At 38.1% G+C, this 20,330-nt stretch overlaps 1 protein-coding gene across 3 annotated transcripts in view; it reads left to right on the forward strand.

Moving 5' to 3' along the window:
- Med13 (mediator complex subunit 13) overlaps nt 1–14,834 on the forward strand; it is a 96,812-nt gene extending 81,978 nt beyond the window's left edge. For all 3 annotated transcript variants that reach the window (XM_090351150.1, XM_090351151.1, XM_090351152.1), the window contains exons 24-30: nt 1,699–1,841; nt 2,671–2,829; nt 2,937–3,122; nt 5,299–5,447; nt 7,529–7,702; nt 10,942–11,042; nt 12,104–14,834. In XM_090351150.1, the coding sequence (XP_090207276.1) occupies nt 1,699–1,841; nt 2,671–2,829; nt 2,937–3,122; nt 5,299–5,447; nt 7,529–7,702; nt 10,942–11,042; nt 12,104–12,236 (1,045 nt within the window). In that variant the 3' untranslated portion in view covers nt 12,237–14,834. The remainder of the gene's footprint in view (nt 1–1,698; nt 1,842–2,670; nt 2,830–2,936; nt 3,123–5,298; nt 5,448–7,528; nt 7,703–10,941; nt 11,043–12,103) is intronic.
- Nucleotides 14,835–20,330: the final 5,496 nt, after the last annotated feature.

Genomic DNA, 20,330 nt, shown 5'->3' on the forward strand with positions numbered 1-20,330 from the left:
ATTCTATCCTCTCAGGAGGTTGAGACCTGAGGATAGCAGGTAGGAGCCAGCCCAGGCAGAAAAGTCCATTTAATACAATCAGCAAAAAGTCCTAAGGAAAGGTATATATCAGTGCCAACCTTGAGTGAAATAGCCAAGCAAGAGCTAGAGGCCTTGAAGTCAAGGCTCAGTACCAGCACAAACATATGTGTGGATGCGTGCATATGTACACATACACATACATGCATATATGCACACATAAAAATTTATCTATAGGGGCCGGGAGTTTGGCCTAGTGGTAGCGTGCTTGCCTGGCATGCACAAAGACCCTGGTTCGATTCCTCGGTACCACATACATAGAAAAAAGCCGAAAATTGTGCTGAGGCTCAAGTGGTAGAGCTCTAACCTTGACAACGTCCAAAGACAGTGCTCAGACCCTGAGCTTAAGCCCAGGACTAGCAAAAAAAAAAAAAAAAAAAAAAAAAAAAATGTGTGTATAGGGATGGGAAATTTGGCCTAGTAGTAGAGTGCTTGCCTAGCATACACAAAGACCTGGGTTCGTACCTGGGTACTACATACATAGAAAAAAGCCAAGTGGTAGAGCTCTAACCTTGAGAAAGTCCAAGGACGGTGCTCATGCCCTGAACTCAAGTCTAGGACTGGCAAAAAAAATAAGAAAAAAAAATGTGTGTGTGTGTGTGTGTGTGTGTGTGTGTGTGTGTGTGTGTGAGTGAGAGAGAGACTTCATTTACATAACATTTAAGCATTTCTCTTGTGCCATCTACAATATAGTCCCAATTAACTGAATTTCCTTCTCATCTTGGGCCTCGAGTTTGGCCTAGTGGTGACTGCTTTTTGGTTCCTCTATGCCACATATAAATAAAAAGCTGGAAACGGTGCTGTGGTTCAAGTGGTTAGAGTGCTAGCCTTGAGGAAAAAGAGTCTCACAGACTGTCCTGCCTAGGCTGGTTTTGAACTGGGATCTTCAGGTCTCAGCCTCCTGAGTAGCTAGGATCACAGGCGTGAGCCACCAGCGTCTGGGTTCTTCTTTTTCCTTTTAATTTTTTAATTGTCATTATAAAGATGATGTACAAAGGGGTTACAGTTATGTAAGTCAGGTAAGGAGTTCATTTCTTTCTGGCATCCCTTCCCTCTCGCTAAGTTTTTCCCTCCTGTCCCCACAAGTAGGTTGTCTACTTCATTTTAAATGTAGTGTCTAGTGAGCCCCACTACTACATTTGTTCACTCTTTGTCCGTCCGTATCTGTGTCCCCCCCAAACTCCCAATGATAGATAAAAACGAAGAGAAAACCTCTTGCTTCCATTTCATTATAATAAATATTCTTTTATATGATCAGATGCACATAGGCATTGCACTTTATGTTCTTCTGCCTGTCTTCTTTTATTTACTTATTTTATTTTGCCTGTCTTGGGTCTTGAACTCAGGGCCTGGGCAGAAGTAGTGCTGAGGCTAGGGCAATATAATTTGATCAAATTTATATCCTTTCGATCAAATTCTCTTAACTCCTCATCTCTTACACACTATATGATTTTTATGTATATTCTTGTTGAGGGCTTGTGTAAATGTGTAGTTCAGCTAAGACCACATGCTTAGCCATATATGATTTCCTAACACCAGTTAGTAAAATAACCAAGTTTTCAAAAATTTGTCATTTCTTAATATGTCACCATGCAAATTTTTGACTGTTTCATTTAATAGAGCTCGTCGGAAAAAGGGTTCTGCTAGAAGATTTGGCCTACAGAAACTTTGGGAGTGGTGTTTAGGACTTGTGCAGATGAGTTCCTTGCCGTGGAGAGTTGTCATCGGCCGTCTGGGAAGGATGGGTCATGGAGAGTTAAAAGGTAAAACTCTCCTTTTCTTAAATGCCTATTGTGTTTTGTATGTGAAGTGAAATGCTACAAATTATCAGTGAGTATTTAGTTTTTCAAGCAGAACTATGCAAGACGGGTAAGATGGTGCACCTGTTATCCTAGCTACTCAGGAGGCTGAGATCTGAGGATCAAGGTGCAAAGCCAGCCCGGGCACAAAAGAATGTGAGGCTCTTATCTCCAGTTAACCATTAGAAAATGGGAAGTGAGGCTTAGCTCAAGGGGTAAGGCAGAGCTCAGGAACAACACCCAGGCCCAGGGGCAGGGTAGTAGCCTTGAGCTGAAGAGCTCAGGGACAGCACCTAGGCTGATTTCAAGCCCCACGACCCACAAAAAAAAAAAGAAAGAAAAATAAACATGAAAAATGTAAGTGTAAGTGTAAGTGTAAGTGTTTCCAGCCTACTTACCCCAACTCCATTCAACCTGTTCTATAGCAGAAGTGTAGTTAATACTTGTCTTCTATTTTTATCCCCTTTTTGTTTCTCAAATCTTCCTATGGTCAGCAAATTCTAGTGGTACTAAAGTTGAGGATAACAAATGTGGAGAAAGTGGTGCTGTGACTCAAGGGATAGAGCCGTAGCATTGAGCTGAAGAGCTCAGGGACAAAGCCCAGGCCCACAGTTCAAGCCCTACGACTGACCAAAAAAAAAAAGAATATTGAATAGTATTGGCTCCTGCTTGAGGAGTATGCTAATGTTAAAACCATTAATTATTTCTATTATGTTTTAATCTTAGTTCTCTAGTAGATTATCATTGTTGTTACTTTGAATATTATTAATCTTTTTACTTTCGGTACTCACAGATTGGAGCTGTTTGCTGAGTCGTCGAAACTTGCAGTCTCTAAGTAAAAGGCTCAAAGACATGTGTAGAATGTGTGGTATATCTGCTGCAGACTCTCCCAGCATTCTCAGTGCTTGCTTGGTAGCAATGGAAGCCCAAGGTTCTTTTGTTATTATGCCAGGTTAGCTATCATGAGTTTATATCAGATTTAATTTGTTACACAGTTTTGAAATATAAGAGAAAATGTTTCTTTCATTTAAAAAAATGTCTTTTGCTATCCTTTTGTAGATTCTGTATCAACTGGTTCTGTTTTTGGGAGAAGCACTACTTTAAATATGCAAACATCTCAGCTAAATACCCCACAAGATACATCTTGTACTCATATACTTGTGTTTCCTACTTCTGCTTCTGTACAAGTAGCTTCAGCTACTTACACCACTGAAAATTTGGATTTAGCTTTCAATCCCAACAACGGTAGGTGAAATTAATCCTAAAAGTTTTTTTGTTTTTGGGTTTGAGATTAGGTCTTGCTTTTTCTCCTGGTAGTCATTGTGACATTGAACTCCTGGGTTTAATCAGTCCTCTGGCCTCAACCTTCCGAATAGCTGAGGGTATGGGTATAAACTCCCACACCTCGCATAGCTCCTCAGACGTGGCCACATCCTACGCTAGAAACCTGTTAGTGTTACCTTATATTATTTAAACAGGTGGAGAGATTATCCTAGGTTATTCAGGTGAGCCCTAATTGCATTCCTATGTTTCCAAATGAGAGAGAGGCAAAGGGAGGTTTAAATATACAACAAAGAAGGCCAGGTCAAATGAGATACTATGCTTCTGACTTTGTGGATTGAGAAAGGAATGCAAAGTATGTATAGTTCTAATTTTATTTTAAGAAAGAGGAACAGATTCTCCCCTAGAGAGCATATAGAGAGAGTGTAGCCTCCTGGCACTTTGACTTCAGTCTAATGAAATTAAGGCCCTCGAACTCTAAGAAATACCTGTGTTATTTTATGCCAAGAAGTTGAAATAATTTGTTAATGTGGCGCCAGTTAACTAAGGGCCCCTTCCTTGTACCTTAAAGTATCAAAACAGATGATGCAAATTATTCCATGGTTTATTTTGAAAGTAATAAAATGTTTGGGTAGATTTATGCTTGTGCTTTTGAGTTACTGTACATAGACTTTATAGCTTATTTTATATATCTTTATATCTTTTATAGAAATGGCCAGAGTAAAGATGTATCTTTTGGTGAACTTTGTAGTTTTTTTTTTTTTTTGGAAAGATTTATTTAACACTGATTTTTATATCATATTGTAGCTTGTTTGTAGTGTAAAGCCAACTAAATAATATTCCATTGTTACTGAGAACTACATCATAACATGTTAGATCTTCAGAGTTCAGCATAGGCATTTTGTCTTTTATTTGTGTTATAACTCTAATATTTAAATAATAATCCTATTTCAAAGTATTATTTCCTGGACATATTTTACTCTTCATCAGTTTCCTGTTGTTGATACAACAAATTACCAAATGCTTAGCACTTAAAAAATCATATACACATTTGTTCTCTTAGAAGGGTATCCAAAATCAGTTTCAGTGGACTTTTTTTGGGGGAGAGGGGGTGGTTAATGGGGCTTGAATTCTGGGCCTGGGCGCTGTCCCTGAGCTCTTCAGCTCAAGACTACCCCTTGAACCACAGTCTCACTTCCCCTTTTCTAATGATTAGAGATGAGTCTAGAGTCTTTAGTACCCAGGCTGGCTTTGAACCGTGATCCTCAGATCTCAGCCTCCTTAGTAGCTAGGATTATAAGCATGAGCCACTACGCCTGGCCTCAGTGGGCTTTTTAAAGTCAGGGTGTCAACAGAGTTGATTTCTTCTGAGATTTGCAAGGAGAGAGAATTCTTTGTCTTTGAGGCTACCTGTACTGCTTAGCTGTATTGTCCAGAATAATCTCCCCATTTAAGATCCTTGATTTGATCACATACATAAAGTCCTTTATGGTCACATTCATAAACTTCTGAGATGAGAAAGCTATGAAATATTTTAAGAGCATGGAAATATTTTAAGAGCCATTATTTAGATTAATAATTACTTACTTATAGCCGCGAGTTTGGACTAGTGGTAAAGTGCTTGCCTAGCATGCATGAAGGCCTGGGTTCGATTCCACATACATAGAAAAGGCCAGAGATGGTGCTGAGGCTCAAGTGGTAGAGTTCTAGCGTTGAGAAAGCCCAAGGACAGTGCTCAGGCCCTGAGTTCAAGCCCTGGGACTGTCAAAAAATAAATAAAAAAGAACTAACTAGTGCTCTATTACTAGAGCCATCTCTCCACATCTTTTTTTTTTAGGGGGGGGGTAGTTCATTGGAGATAAGAGTCTTAAGGACTTTGCAGCCTTGGTTGACTTTGAACCGCAGTCCTCATATCTCTCAGCCTTCCGAGTAGCTAGAGTTATGGGAGTGAGCCACCAGCACCTGGCTTATGGTTTTTTTTTTTTTTTTTTTTTTTATTACCATTAGTCTAATACTTGACACTTGGTACACAGTAATTCGGTTCTTATTAACCTATTTTACTTACATTTATTTTTACTCTGTTATGTGAATAATTATGTACTATGAAAAATGGAATATTTAATTTTTTTCTCCTGTTTAGATGGAGCAGATGGCATGGGTATCTTCGATTTATTAGATACAGGAGATGATCTTGATCCTGATATTATTAATATCCTTCCTGCATCTCCAACTACATCTCCTGTACATTCCCCAGGATCTCATTACCCCCATGGAGCCGATGCTGGCAAGGTAAAAATTCACTTTAACTTGCTCGTTCATTTCAAGAAGGGACTTATATGTGAAACAGAACATTAGCTGATTTTCTCTAGTTAACTTTCTCTTAGGGGTGAGGGGGAAGGGAAAAAAATTAGCAAGAGCCAGGTACGGTGGCTCACACCTGTAATTCTAGCTACTCAGGAGGCTGAGATCTGAGGATCTCTGTTGAAAGCCAGCCCAGGCACTAAAGTCCACAAGACTCTTACCTCCAATTAGCTACTGGAAAACCAGAAGTGGGCTTGTGGCTCAAGGAGTAGGGTGGTAGCCCTGAGCTGAAGAGCTCAGGGACATGCCCAGACCTGAGTTCAAGCCCCTGACCAACCCCTCCCCCCCCAAAAAAAAATTAACAAGAGATGATAACTATATTAACTTCTGCCTCACAGATGTCAACTTATTTTACTGGCTTGTTTTTGGAGACAGAACCTCACTGTGTAACCAAGACTAACTTGAAACTCTCATTACCTTTCAATCTCTGCTTTGACTAAATCCAGGTTTTCTTTTTTTTCTTTTTCTTTTTTAATTTTTTATTGTTGAGGTGATGTATAGAGGGGTTACAGTTAGATTTGCCAGATAGTAGGTGCATTACTTCTCACACATTGATACCCCTTCTCATGTTTTTGTCCCCATTTCCCTCCTCCCACACACTCCTAATCATCTTATTTTCCCCCCATCTCTTTCCTATTTCAAATAAACAAATAAATGTATGTGCAATATACCAGGTAACAAAGTCAGATACAAAGTCAGATATAGCAGCAATATGAGATTAACCAAAAGGTAACAAAGGAGAAGAGAACATAGTACATTAAGAACAGCAATCACACAAGATAAAGCTCTTGTTTCTATATCTTAGAGACCCTTTCATTTAGTCTTATCCTCTATGATCTTAGATATCTAGGTTTTGCACTATTGTAATCTTCTTCTAGGAGAGTCCTAGATGTGTACTAATTATTACAAATGAGGGAAACCATTCAGCCTATATTCCTGTGGGTCTGGCTTACTTCATTTAATATTTTTTTCCAAGTCTTTCCATTTCCTTACAAATGAGGCAGTGCCATTCTTTCTGATGGCAGCATAGAATTCCACTGTGAATAAGTATGACATCTTGATCTAGTCATCTACTGAGGGGCATCTGGGTTTAAATCCAGGTTTTCTAGATGACATGTCATTTGCTATTTTGCCATAGCTTCAAGTATAAGATCACAGTATCTTTGAGAATCAATATGTAGATTTAAGAGCTGCCATTCAAAATCATTGTTTGAACAAGGAACATAATAGAAATAGTAATTGTCTGGAAAGAACAAGGAAAATACTAATTACCCACCCGTATCTAAGTTTATTTTTGGCCATTAGTATAGCAAGTAATATTGTGATTTTTTTTAAATTAAAAGTAATTTATAATCTATTGAATAACATGTCTTTATTTCAGTGAAATTAATTATAGGTCAATTATTTACAGTATGCCTATGTTTAAACGCTGTCTTTTGTAAAGTAGGAAAGAATCTTTTCCAATTTTACCTTTCATCTTATTTACTCTCTCCCCTCTCCTCCTCTCTCCTCCTTCTCCACCACCCCACCTCCCCTCTCTCTCTTTTCTTTCTGTATGTACCGGTACTAGGGCTTGAATGGCTTTGCATTCTTGCTTGGATAATCATTAAGTTTTTCTGTGTGTGTGCGCGTGCATGTGTGCATGCCTGCGTGTGAGCACGTGTGTGCTAGTCCTGGTGGTTGAACACAGAGCCTGGGTGCTATTCAAGGGCTTTTATGCTCAATGCTACTTCTCTACTGTAGTTGGGTTTAACTCTATTTTTAGCATGTTTTGGTAGTTTACAGCAGATACAGGTTGCCAAGACTTTCTTGCTTAAATCTCAGCCTTCTAAGTAGCTTGGATTACAGGCATGTGCCACTGGTTCCCTGCTTCGGCGTTTTTTTGTTTAGTTTTGTTTTTTTTTGTTTTTTCATTTGATTTTATAAAAAGACTGTTTGCCTTAAGCCCTTTAGTATTTATTAAGTGGTGTCCAGGTTAAACTAATGTACTTTAATTTTGTGTTTTGAAGGGTCAAGGTACAGATCGGCTACTTTCAACAGAATCTCATGATGAAGTAACCAATATTCTTCAGCAACCATTGGCCCTTGGATACTTTGTATCAACTGCCAAAGCGGGTCCATTACCTGACTGGTTCTGGTCAGCATGTCCTCAAGCACAATATCAGTGTCCCCTTTTTCTTAAGGTATTACCATTTCTATACCTATTCATAATTCTAATTGAGTCTTAAGAAATAAAGAAGTTGCTTTTAATAGTCTTACAGTTTGGTCCAGGAGTGTGGCCTAGTGGTAGAGTGCTCACCTAGCTTGCACAAACCCTGGGTTCCGTTCCACAGTACCACATACACAGAAAAAGCTGGGAGTGTGCAGTGTCTCAAGTGGCAGAGTGCTAGCCTTGAGCAAAATGTGTCTAGGGACAGTGTCCAGGCCCTGAGTTCAAGCCCCAAGGCTGGCAGTAATTAATTAATTAATTAAAAGTCTTACAGCTTGTTTACATTCAAACTTCTTAAATGCATTGCCACATGTGACTCTGAACTCATTATGGAATAACTAATTATATTAATATATAATAACTTAAGTATATTAAGTTTAAATTTTAATTCTCAAGTCAAATTATTGGAGCAACTTGTTTTTTCCACTTACCAAGTGGAATGTTAGAGTTGAGAGAAACATCTCTTTGTAACCCTTTTATTTTCTAGGTGAGTATATTTTAAGTTCCAAAAAGCTCTCCTGGCTTAGTGGATTAAAACCTGGAATTTTCCAGGTGCCTCTGGCTCATACCTATAATCCTAGCTACTCAGGAGGCTGAGATGTGAGGATCTTGTTTCTAGGCCAGTCTTGGAGCCACTTGCTTCAAGTGGACTATCAAAAAGGCCAGAAGTGGGACTGTGGCTCAAGTGGTAGAGTGCTAGTCTTGAGCACCAAAGCTTTGGGACAGCACCCAGACCCTGATTTCAAGCCATAGAGCCAGTACAAAAAAACTACAGCAACAAAACCTACAACTTTTCATTATTATGTTAGTATTGCAAATTATACCATCTTGTACTTCCATTATGCTGCATTATTTTGAAGACTAAAAGATTCAATATCAGCAATTATTAGGCTGGGCAAGGTGGATCATGCCTGCAATCCTAACTACTCAGGAGGCTGAGATCTGAGGATCAAGGTTCAAAGCCAGCCGATGCACTAAAGAACATGAGACTCTTATCTCCAATTAATCACTCGAAAAGGGGGGGTGGTACTCCGACTCAGGGTTAGGGCAGCCCAGGCCCTAAGTTCAAGCCCCATGACCCACCTTTCCCCCCAAAAAAGATTAGTAATGTACCTGAAGTAAACGTTCACATCTGATTTCACGTACTAAAAACCTACCAGAAATGAGCTGTTTCTATTTATAAGTCAGGTTCATTTAAATATTAATTTAGTTTTACTCAGCATAAAAGAGAGATATGCTTTAGTTTCTTGGACTATATTTTAGCAGTTAATGAACCTATACTTTTTAATTATTTTTTACTCATGTTACTAGTAAATCTTGATAACCTTGCCTACATCCCATTGAGATCAGTGACATTTGAGATTAAGTAATGGACTCCTGTAGCATGTTTATAAAAATTACAGGGTTGATCTATATTTTTCTTGATGAAATTTGTGATTATAGCCATGCTAGGCAAGCACTCTACCATGGAACTTCAATTCTCAAATTGACTGTTGTTAGATAATGTATTTAAGGAATATATGTTTCATATATATATATATGTATTTATACCTATATATATACATAGATATAGAAGGTAATAGTTTGTCCTGTCCTTTTCTTCCTCTTTGAATAATGTGCAAAAATTTTTACAAACCTCATTACCAAAACATCTTTCTAAGAGGTCTGCTGCAATATAGTAGCACTTGGAGTGTCCAGAAAACAGTAGATTCTTTGGTCTTTTGGGAAGTGCTGTACATGCCATCTGCCCCTTTTTGTATCACAATGCATGTATACACTAAAGTTTCTGAAAAGTAGCATTGTTTATCTAACCTTTCCCAAATTTATATTGTACACAAATAAAGGAGTTGTGTAACACTTACTTGTAGTTCATGACCTTAGTGTTTCAGGGCACATTTTTTTTTAAGGAAACACTACTTTGAGAGAAGTCCAAGGGACTATCCAGATTCTTTTCTACTCAATATTTATTTGCAGAGAGGATAGTGTAAAGTGAGCATTCACCCTCAGATACAGTGTAACAAGATTAGGACTTCTGGTTCTGAATTACCAGGTAAGGCATAACTTACCATAATTTTGCTCACCCTTTTTTGTTTTTCATGCATCTCATTTTAGTTCTATACTATAGGCAATAAAACTATCTGCTATGTTTCTCTTTGTTTGAAAAAAGGTTGGGTTTTTTAGGTGGTTAAAAATTTTATCAGAGGAATTAGAGCACTAATATTAATTTTAACATTCATTTATTTTATAGTGATTTGCCATGTGAGAATTTTGTTTTTAGAATTTATATACACTTCAAATATAGATATCTTGGTTATATTGCTAAATGTACCACACATACACAATTGCAATGCAGAGAACAGGTAATTGTAAGAGTACCTTGTATATGGCAGAGCACATTTTACAGTTTATAGAAAGGGATTTACAGCTTCTTTCGTGAACCACTGCTAAAGAAAATTGATTGCATTTTAACAACGATATTACCATATTATTCACTTTGATAGAAATGTGAAAAGCATAGTGCATCCTTTGTTCCACTATTTACTACCATAGCTAAATGGGTGAGCTAACTGTTACTAAGCTGTTATGAATTATATGGTCAAAGAAAGCAGCTATGCTCTGTATGAAGACTGTAATACTTCAGTGAAGGAGGATGCTGCTGGCTCATACCTCTAATTCTAGTTATTCAAGAGGCTGAGGTCTGAGGATTCCAGTTGGAAGCCAGCCCTGGCAAAAGTCTTTATTAAAAGGCCAGAAATGGATTTCTGGCTCAAGTGATAGAGTACCAGTCTTGAGCAAAAAGCCAAACAAGAGTGTCAAGCCCAGTACCAGCTCAAAAGACTTAAATAAATGAATAAAATTAAAGATTGCTTTAGGGTTTACAGCTTTGTAAGTAAAGTATTTGCATATTCTTACTCCTTTTACATTTTCAGTGCTTAGACCTAGGATTGTCTGGTTAGTAACTGAAAGACATGCTTAGGTTTATATCAGTTCAGTGCTTCACAGGTCTAGTAACACTAAAGAAAGAATGTAACTTTTGCTCTTAAATTTTTCAGTAAAGATTTAATGAAGAAGATCAGGCATCTGTATAGGAGTTCCCATTCATAACGTAGTTCTAAAATATATTTCATCAAGGAAGATACATTGGGAAAGTAAAGCAGAACCATCCCGTTGTTGTTGTGCATTCGACTAACTGGCTGCCTATTACCTTTTTAGGCCTCTTTGCACCTCCACGTGCCTTCAGTGCAATCTGACGAGCTGCTTCACAGTAAACACTCCCACCCACTTGACTCAAATCAGACTTCAGATGTCCTCAGGTACAACTCTTTTTATCACTCAGTGTTTTTCATCACAACTTTAATAGAATGCACTGTTGATTCTTAGTTTTCTCACTCTTGGTAAGTTCTATACCCTTGGATATCTGGGTAAATCATATTATTTAGAATTAACAATTTTCTTTTTTTTTTTTTTGGCCAGTCCTGGGCTTGAGCTCAGGACTTGAGCACTGTCCTTGGACTTTCTCAAGGCTAGAGCTCTACCACTTGAGCTGCAACACCATTCCGGCTTCTTTCTTTGTATGTGGTACCGAGTAATCGAACCCGGACCTTCGTGCATGCTAGGCAAGCACTGTACCACAAGGCCAAACTCCCGGCCAGAATTAACAATTTTCTAACATGAGCAGTCTTAAAAAAATTTTGTTTATGTACTTATTTTTATTGTGCCAGTCCTGGGGCTTGAACTCAGGGCTGGGGTGCTTTCCTGAGCTTTTGTGCTCAAAGGTAGCATTCTACCACTTGAGACACAGCTACAGCTCCACTTCTACCTGAGCTGGCTTTGAACTGCAGTCCTCAGATTTCATTCGCGTGAGTAGCTAGGGTTACAGTTGTGAGACACCAGCTCTTAGCCACTTCTGGCTTTTCTCTGTGTGTGTGGTACCAAGGAATTGAACCCAGGGCTTCATACATGCTAGGCAAGCACTCCACCACTTGGCGGTGCTCCTGGCTGTTCCCCCTCCCCCAGTGCTTTTGTTTTTTTAAAGTGACTTTTGTAGTCAGATATACTAGTGCATGCCTATAATGCCAGCTCTCAACATGCTGAATTAGACAGGAAGATCTTGAGTCTGAGGCTACCCTGTCTTACATATTAGTCCTGGGGGTGGAGAGTAAAGTGACTAAATGTTAGATATCATATTTTAAAACTGTTTTTGAGGGGAGGGTAATGTGGACCAAGACATGTGAAAGGGTATCAATATATGTGAATTAATGCACCTTCTATCTGACAAATACCATGTAACCCTTTTATTAATTACAATAAAAAATATATAAAAAAAACTATTTTTGAAAAGATGCATGACTGACAGAGTTTATTTGCTCTTTAGGTTTGTTTTGGAACAGTATAATGCACTCTCCTGGCTAACCTGTGACCCTGCAATCCAGGACAGACGTTCATGTCTCCCGATTCATTTTGTGGTGCTGAATCAGTTATATAACTTTATCATGAATATGCTGTGATCTTCATTTGATGGAACTGTGCAAGAAAAGAATAAGGAAAAAAAGGATATTTTGCTGCAGGATTAAGTTGCAATTCTCTTCTCAGTGAAAGTCATTTGTGATGGGGTCTAATTCTTATTACTTCAACAAATATTGTTTTGACTTGGGGGCGGGGCTATAACCCTATTTTTCATTGACTATACTGAGCTCTTTAGGAAGATGACTGATCATACAAAACGTATTATAACATTTTTGTAGCAAAAATTAACCTTTTTTTTTCCAGTCACAGTATTTGTGAAAAGTAATGAGCCATAGTACCCAGTCATGTTAAATGAATATTAAAAGCATGGAAAGGAAACATGAAGAACAACGAATTTCAACATATGGCTTTAGAACATCAAGATGTTCTTGTATTTGGATTATAGTATCTAGTATTCAAAAAATGCCTGCATCTCTTATTTATTGTAAGTTTTTAAATGTATAAATTGTCTTATATTTCTTAACCTTTTATAAAAATTTTCCTAGAAGGTTTATACTGCCTTCTTGCTTTAAAGCAATTGGTCTAAAATATATGTAATCGTCTTAATTAAAAAGTTGCAGTAGGGTTGCTTTTAGAGTATTATTTTTTTGTAAGGGGGTGGGTGGGACAGTAAATTTGTATTGTCTCGATGTACAGTTTAATGGGGATAGAGGGGGAATAATGTCCATGCCATTGTGTGTGGAGGATTTACAGCTAAGCTGTAGTTGCAGAGTACATGTACAGTAATGAAGTTCACTGTGTTTATAAATTGAAAAGGTACCGGGTCTTACGGCATTTTATATATCACACCTTTACAGAATAACATGATGGCAATATACAAGTGATATTGTTAGGCGGTTTCACTTAGAATAAAATGAGAATTCTTCAGTTATATTTTGTACTATGGTTTAGGGCTATGACTAATATTTCAGGCCATTTCCAGTGAAAGAAACTTAGTTTTACAAGAAAAAAAATTTGCTACTGAATGCTTAAACTAATTTTGGTGTTTATTGTTACATGCTTAATTGTTTTTTAGTTTTATCAGTGGCACATTAGGCATGGGAATATTATTAATTATGAAATTTATCTGCAGGATCTGCTATAAGATTGAAATTTAGCCCAACTCTAGGCATTTTACAAATTATTTTAAAAGCAGTCACTCTTGATTTTTTTTTTAAATTAAAGATTGGGAATGTGTGTGCGAGTATGCATATGTATGAGTGTGTGTGTGCAATCAAACTGTGGTGTAAATAGATTCTCAGTGAATTCAGACTCTTACTCCACTAGTGAAAGAACCATTTTCTAAACTGTTTCCCTTTGCCTTTTATTTATTTAATTGTGTTTGTTTGGAGATGGCAGTCCCAAACACCAGAGTCTGTACTTTTCTACAACACAGCTCAAATTAAGGTAGGGCATAGGCCAAGGAGGTTCTCACCTCCCTAAAGAAGGGACTTGAACTTGAGGGACTTTAATTCACCCCTTCCTTCAATACAACCTTCCCCCTTCTTCTTTGCACATGCCAAGATGACTGCTTTTATGCAGGCTTTTCCCCCTTGAAGAATCCTTTCTACAGTGCTGCTCAGAAGAGAGCCCAAGTTAGCCTCCTACCTGTATTGCTGACTGGAATTCACAGTCGCCAAGTCTACCTGTCTTTCTTGGAAGCAGTCTAGGAAAATTCTTATTCATATGTTCATTAATTCTCACAAGAACAAAATCATTCGTATTTACAAAACACTAATTTGGTTTTTTTAAACTGAGACTTGTTTTGTAAGTACTATATGCTTAGCATAAATAACACTTTCCTATGAACAGTATAACTTCTTTAAATTGTGGATGTGAAAATCTTACTTAGCAGGTCTTGGGTTTTTTTTTTTTTCCTGTAAAGAATTTACATCCAATTGGTGACAAGTTTTCATTTATTCCTTCTATACTATAATGCAACCCCAGTGGTCATATTTTGATACTGAATTTAAAGATCTTATCTCTGCATTTTTTTTTAAATTATGCTAACACCACAGATTATGTTGGTATATTTTGTTCTGTACTTTCTTCGGGAAAAGGAAAAACTTGACATTTGAGAAAAAAGATAATTATTTGGGATTTCTATTTTAAAGTATCCTTTTAAAAATATACTTATCTCAATAGTGGCTTAAAAATGTTTATGATCGCAGTTGTTTAAAATCAGTAACCTATTGTAACTACTCAGATTGAGAATAATTTTAGAATTTTATTTCCTGACAGACTTTTTTTTTTAATATGGAGCCATAGGAGGAAACCCAGCATATAATTCCTTTTTATCTGGGAATCGGGGAATAATAGTTCCCAATTATACAGGATTTACTCATAAGGAGATTTTCTTCACTTCATGTATCAGTTCACTCTTGAATAGAAGGTTATTAAATAGCCGTTAGAAGTCACTTGGCTCATTTCAGAAAAAATGAACTTACGTCTTTTATGCAGGATGATGGATCTGACTTACTAATGTACTGTCACAGACAAGTATGGGTAGTTGTGTTTTACTTAAATAGGAAAGCAAAATATTATTCTTTATACCAGTGAATTACCAACACCTTGACTTTGTTAACAGTACTAATGTCTGGGTTTTTGTGTGTGTGTGTGTGTGTGTGTGTGTGTGTGTGTGTGTGTGTAGTTATCCATTGTGAAGCAGAGTGCAAGTTCAGTATTTTGGCATTTTAAAAGATTAGTTATATGTCTGCTTCCAGCCAGTGAGAAACATCTAGCCATACGTTTCTTATGCAAGCCATTCAGCTATCAGGACTGTGAATTCACACTGTAGGAATAAATTTCTGTACACCTTATTGTTTGGCCAGGAGGCCACCAAGTGTACTTATATGTAATCCTTAAATTTTAAAATAGCTCTAATTTTTAAATCTTTCTAAACTTTTCTTAAACCACTAAAATTAAGCTCTTACTATTTAGTCAACTATCCTCAGCTGTATTCGTACTCAATTGTCAGTATGGCACAGGTTACTGTATTAAAATATTCTCTCTTTGTCTTCATATTTGCCTTCTGAGGTAATTTTTTAACTTAATGTGTTACTACAAAGATTTGCAGATCTTTAATCAAGCACTATGTTAATACTGTAATATCAAAATACTATGTCACATTATTTATAATGTTCAAATTGAATAGATTAAAAGGAAGTTTTTAAATGCTATTGCATCATATAATTTGCTACTCATCCACTATGGCATTGCATATTAGTCTATTAGTACATTTAATGTTGCTTGAGCGATATTTTGGTCTGGGTTTCCTTTTAATAGTTTATCTAAATTAAGGAAAAATGTTTTTAGTGTACATTTTTATTTTGTCCTATCCCTCCCCCCCAAATGAATCAGCTGGAAATCTTACCTTTTTGTTTTTTCTTGGTGTTTTAATGGGCCCAGAACTGTGGTTTAAATTTTTACTTTTTTTTTTAATTTTTGGTGGAGTATAAATTGAAAACTGGATTTGGGACCTAAAATACTCCTCAGGTTGTATACTCATGAAGTTTTAAAATAGCTTTAGTTTTCAAAGTAAACTGGATTTGTGGACCTTAAAGTTACTGAATTTAAACTACAAATTGTAACATCATTACTGGACATGTCAGCATCAACCCTCTCAAAGTAGCTTGATCACTTTATGAAGGGGCCTTTTAAAGTTGTTGTTTAGCAGTGACATTTAAAATGGTCCAATTGCTTTTCTTTTTAACGTGACAAAAAAGAATAAGGAACAAACACTATTGCTGCCGAATGCCATAACACTGAGTTGTACAAATTGTGATTGAGGAAATGAAAAGGTTTATACTTTTAAAAAAAAAAAACACAAAACTTCAAATGGAATAAATTATTCATGAAGCCTTCATTGTGATGTCTCATTCTGTTAAAGATATTTACATTTTTATTTACATTTTAGATTTTTGCAAGTATTAGCATTGTTGTCATTCTGCAAAAAAAAAAAAAAAAAAAAGTGACCTGGAAACTGGTAAGTGGGTTTTTAATTTTATCTGAGTACTTAAAAAAAAGAGAAAAAAAAAACTAATCTCAGGATACTTGTGGCTCATGCCTGTAATCCTAGCTACTCAGGAGGCTGAGATCTGAGGATCATGGTTCAAAGCCAGCTCAGGCACTAAAGTCTAAGTCCATGAGACTCCAATTAACCACCAGAGAACCAGAAGTGGTGCCATGGGTCAAGGAGTAAGGTGATGGTCTTGAGCTGAAGCGCTCAGGAACAGCACCCAGGCCCATAGTTCAAGTCCCATAACTGACGCACCCCGCCGCGCCCTCCCCCCCCCCCCCCCCCCCCCCCCCCCGCAAAATAGTTATGCTCTATATGGGAAGAGCCTTGTCCAAGTCCTGTAAGCATTTTCTTTCTTTCTTTCTTTCTTTCTTTCTTTCTTTCTTTCTTTCTTTCTTTCTTTCTTTCTTTCTTTCTTTCTTTCTTTCTTTCTTTCTTTCTTTCTTTCTTTCTTTCTTTCTTTCTTTCCTGTTGGTCATGGAGCTTGAACTTTGGGCCTGGTCACATCTATCTACTTATTGATCTATCTATCTATCCATCTATCCACCCACCCATCCATCCATCCCTCATCTCTCATCTTTCTTAGTTTCGGTGCTGGGTCTCAGGGCTTGGGCTGATGTCCCTGAGTGCCTAGTTCTTAATGATTCTTTAGAAGGATACATGTTACCTGGACACTAGTGGCTCATGCCCATGATACTGGGTACTCAGGAGGTAAGAACTGAGGATTGTGATTTGAAGCCAATCTACACAGGAAAGTCTCAGTTAACCACCAGAAAACAGTTAACAACCAGAAAACCAGAAGTGGGTGCCTCAAAATGGTAGAGTGCTAGCCTTGAGCAACAAAGCTCAGGGACAGCACCCAGGCCCTGAGTTCAAGCCCCACAAGATACACACACACACACACACACACACACACCATGCATGCATGCATGCATATATACATATGCATATCTCCCCTCCCCCCAAAAAATATTCTCACAGACTTTTCTGCCCAGGCTGGTTTTGAGTCATGATCCTTGATCTTCATAGTGAGGATTATAGGCTTGAGCCACCAAATTCTGGCATTGATTTTTTTTGGCCAGTCCTGAGGTTTGAACTCAGGACCTGGGCTCTGTCCCTGAGCTTTTGCTCAAGGCTAGTGCTCTACCACTTGAACCACAGGACCTCTGGCTTTTTCTATGTGGTATTGAGGAGACAAACCAGGGTTTCATGCATGCTAGGAAAGCACTCTTACCAGTAAGCCACATTCCCGACCCCATGAATTCCTTTTAAGATGAAGTACAGAGGTAAAAAGCATGTGAACTATGTTGAACATCATGAAATACTGTAAGTCACTCAGGAGTTACCTTGAACTCAACACCGGTAGCACATTATTTATACAAATGTATTAAGCTTGCCAGGTAAATTGAAATAATAGTGTTCTAGTCTACTGCTTTTCTGCTTTACTGGTTTGTTTGTTTATGTGGGGGTTGTTGTAGTTGTTGCTGTTGGCCAGGATCAGGATTTGAACTCAATGTCTTACTCAACTTGCCTTTCTCACACTTACTCAGCTTCCCCTGCTGAAACTATACTACTGCAGTCATGCCTCCAGCCTTGCTTCTTTCTGGCTGTTTTAGAGATGGAGTCATGGGTTTTTTCTGGAGCTCAGTTTACTGAGTAGCTACAATTGCAGGCATGAGCCACTGGTGCTTGATTGAATATCTAGAATCAATATTGTAACATATTTGGCATTTTCTATTTAGTTATTTCATAATCATGACATGCCTGAGACAATTGATAAAAAAAATCAGAATGAACCCTGCTGAGCACTGGTGGCTCATGCCTGCAGTCCTAGATATTGTACTTAAAAACCTGAATTTTTTTTTTTGAGTATAAATGAACATGTCCAGGCTTTGCACAGCAAGTTTGCAGTGTTAGCAACTACATTTTTTTTTAAATTTATTTTTTGCCAGTCCTGGGCTTGAGCTCAGGGCCTGAGCACTGTCCTTGGACTTTCTCAAGGCTAGAGCTCTACCACTTGAGCCTCAGCACCACTTCCAGCTTTTTTCTATATATGTGGTACCGAGGAATCGAACCCAGGTCTTCGTGCATGCTAGGCAAGCACTTTAACCACTAGGCAAAACTCCCGGCCAGCAACTACATTTTATTATTCTAAATTTAGTGTTCAGGTTTCTATCTGACAATATTCCCAACCTCCATCCAACATACCAACAATATATAACTAAGATTACAGGAAAGTCTTGAGTCTTAAGAGCCCTGGCTTATTTGGCCATTTCATGTAAGTGAAAACAATAAAGGGAAGAATTCTACTTTTGGCTTATGATGAAAGTTTTTGTTTTCGACTTTCTTGTGTATTCCTGCCTCATCTATTCTGTTCTCCCTTTCCCCCCCCCCGCACCCCGTTGTGTTTTCACACAAGTACTGAGGCTTGCACTCAGCTTAAATGGCCTGGGGTGCCAGTGGCTCGAGCCTTTAATCCTGTGGGTGCTGCTCATATGCCACCATGATGTCAGAACCTCAGGGGATGAGTGAGACCTTGATTCAAGCCCCACTACTGCACCAGAAAAGGAAATAGAAAAGTATAAAAGAATTTTCTTTTGTGACCATAGAAGATAATTGTTTTAGAGACCCCCTTCTTTTGTTTCTACATATTATACAAAGTGATACATTTTTAAATAGCACTCAAATCACACCTTGAAAAGCCTTCAGCTTGCATTTTTTTTGTTGTTTGATCAGTCTTGGGACTTGAACTCTGGGCTGGGCGTTGTCCCTGACCTCTTCAGCTCCAGCCTACCACCCTAACCCTGGAGCCACAGCCCTACTTCCTATTTTCTAGTGATTAATTTGAGATAAGAGCATCCTCAGGCTCTTTAGTGCCCAAGCTGGCTTTGAACTGTGATCCTCAGATTTCAGCCTCCTGAGTAGCTAGGATTACAGGTGTGAGCCACCACGCCCGGCTTCAGGTTGCTTTTTAAACACCAGAAAAATGAGATGACATTGTGGCTAAAAATTTTAGAGGGCTAGCCTTGAGCGAAAAAGCTCAGAGATGGCATGCAGGCCCTGAGTTCAGTTCAAGCCCTACAACAGACCCTCCTCCCCCGCCCCCCCCAAATCCATGCAAATGAACACTAATAACTCATGTGCATGCACACGTGTGTGTGTGTGTGTGTGTGTTGGTATTGGGGCTTGAATCCAAGGCCTCAAAAAAGGCCAGCTCTCTACCAGTTGAGCCATTCCTCTGGCTTTTCTGCTGATTAATTGGAAATAAGTTTTAGATTTGTCTGCTTGGGCTTGCTTTTGATGCTGGATTCTCTGATTTCAGTCCATTGAGTAGCTAAGATTATAGGCCTCCCAGCAAACCTAACCAAGTTTGTGAACCTCAAAGGGAAGCCCAAAAAAAACTTTGAAAAAAGAAGGAACAAATAGGCAGGAAATAGCCCTTCTTAACTGTTTCTAGCAAAAGATACAGAAAAATATTCATTTTTACCTCCTGTCCCAACCTAACCCCCCGCCTTTGAAAAAAAAACAAAGCAGCCTGGAGGATTTTCAAGTTGCAAAATGTAAAATAGCCACCTTATGATGAAAGCCAAATTGGAAAGAGCTATTGTTAACTGACGTTAACAATGGCTGGCTAGTTCTCGCTCCAGTCCCACACAGATTACACAGAATTAGAGAGGATTTTACGCACGCGTTGGAAAACAGTACTGAGTGAAAATGGGCATGCTCCTAGTATTTTAAGTTTCGAAAACAAGATGATTAGAAGCTGCCATCCATAGTTTTGCTTTTATTTAACAAAATACTTGATGAGTATATACCTTGTGAGCTACAAATCTCCTTAGGTCCCCAGTTTGATTTGACACACGCTGTGGGTAAAAATAATTTGTTGGGGAAGTATTTGCAAGGGTGATTAAACTTTTTTTTTCTTTTTGGGTATTTATAACAATCTTGGGCCACACAAAAGAATCACTGGTGGACTGTTCTCTGGCAGTATCACTTCTAACATGCCAAATGATTTCTCCAGCCTTATACTTCCTGCAGACTGGCCACTCCCCACCCTTTTGTGACAAACAGTGCAATA

This window comes from Megascapheus bottae, chromosome 17 (genome assembly GCF_031878675.1).
Source record: "Megascapheus bottae isolate mThoBot1 chromosome 17, mThoBot2.hap1, whole genome shotgun sequence".
Taxonomy (NCBI): Eukaryota; Metazoa; Chordata; class Mammalia; order Rodentia; family Geomyidae; genus Megascapheus; species Megascapheus bottae.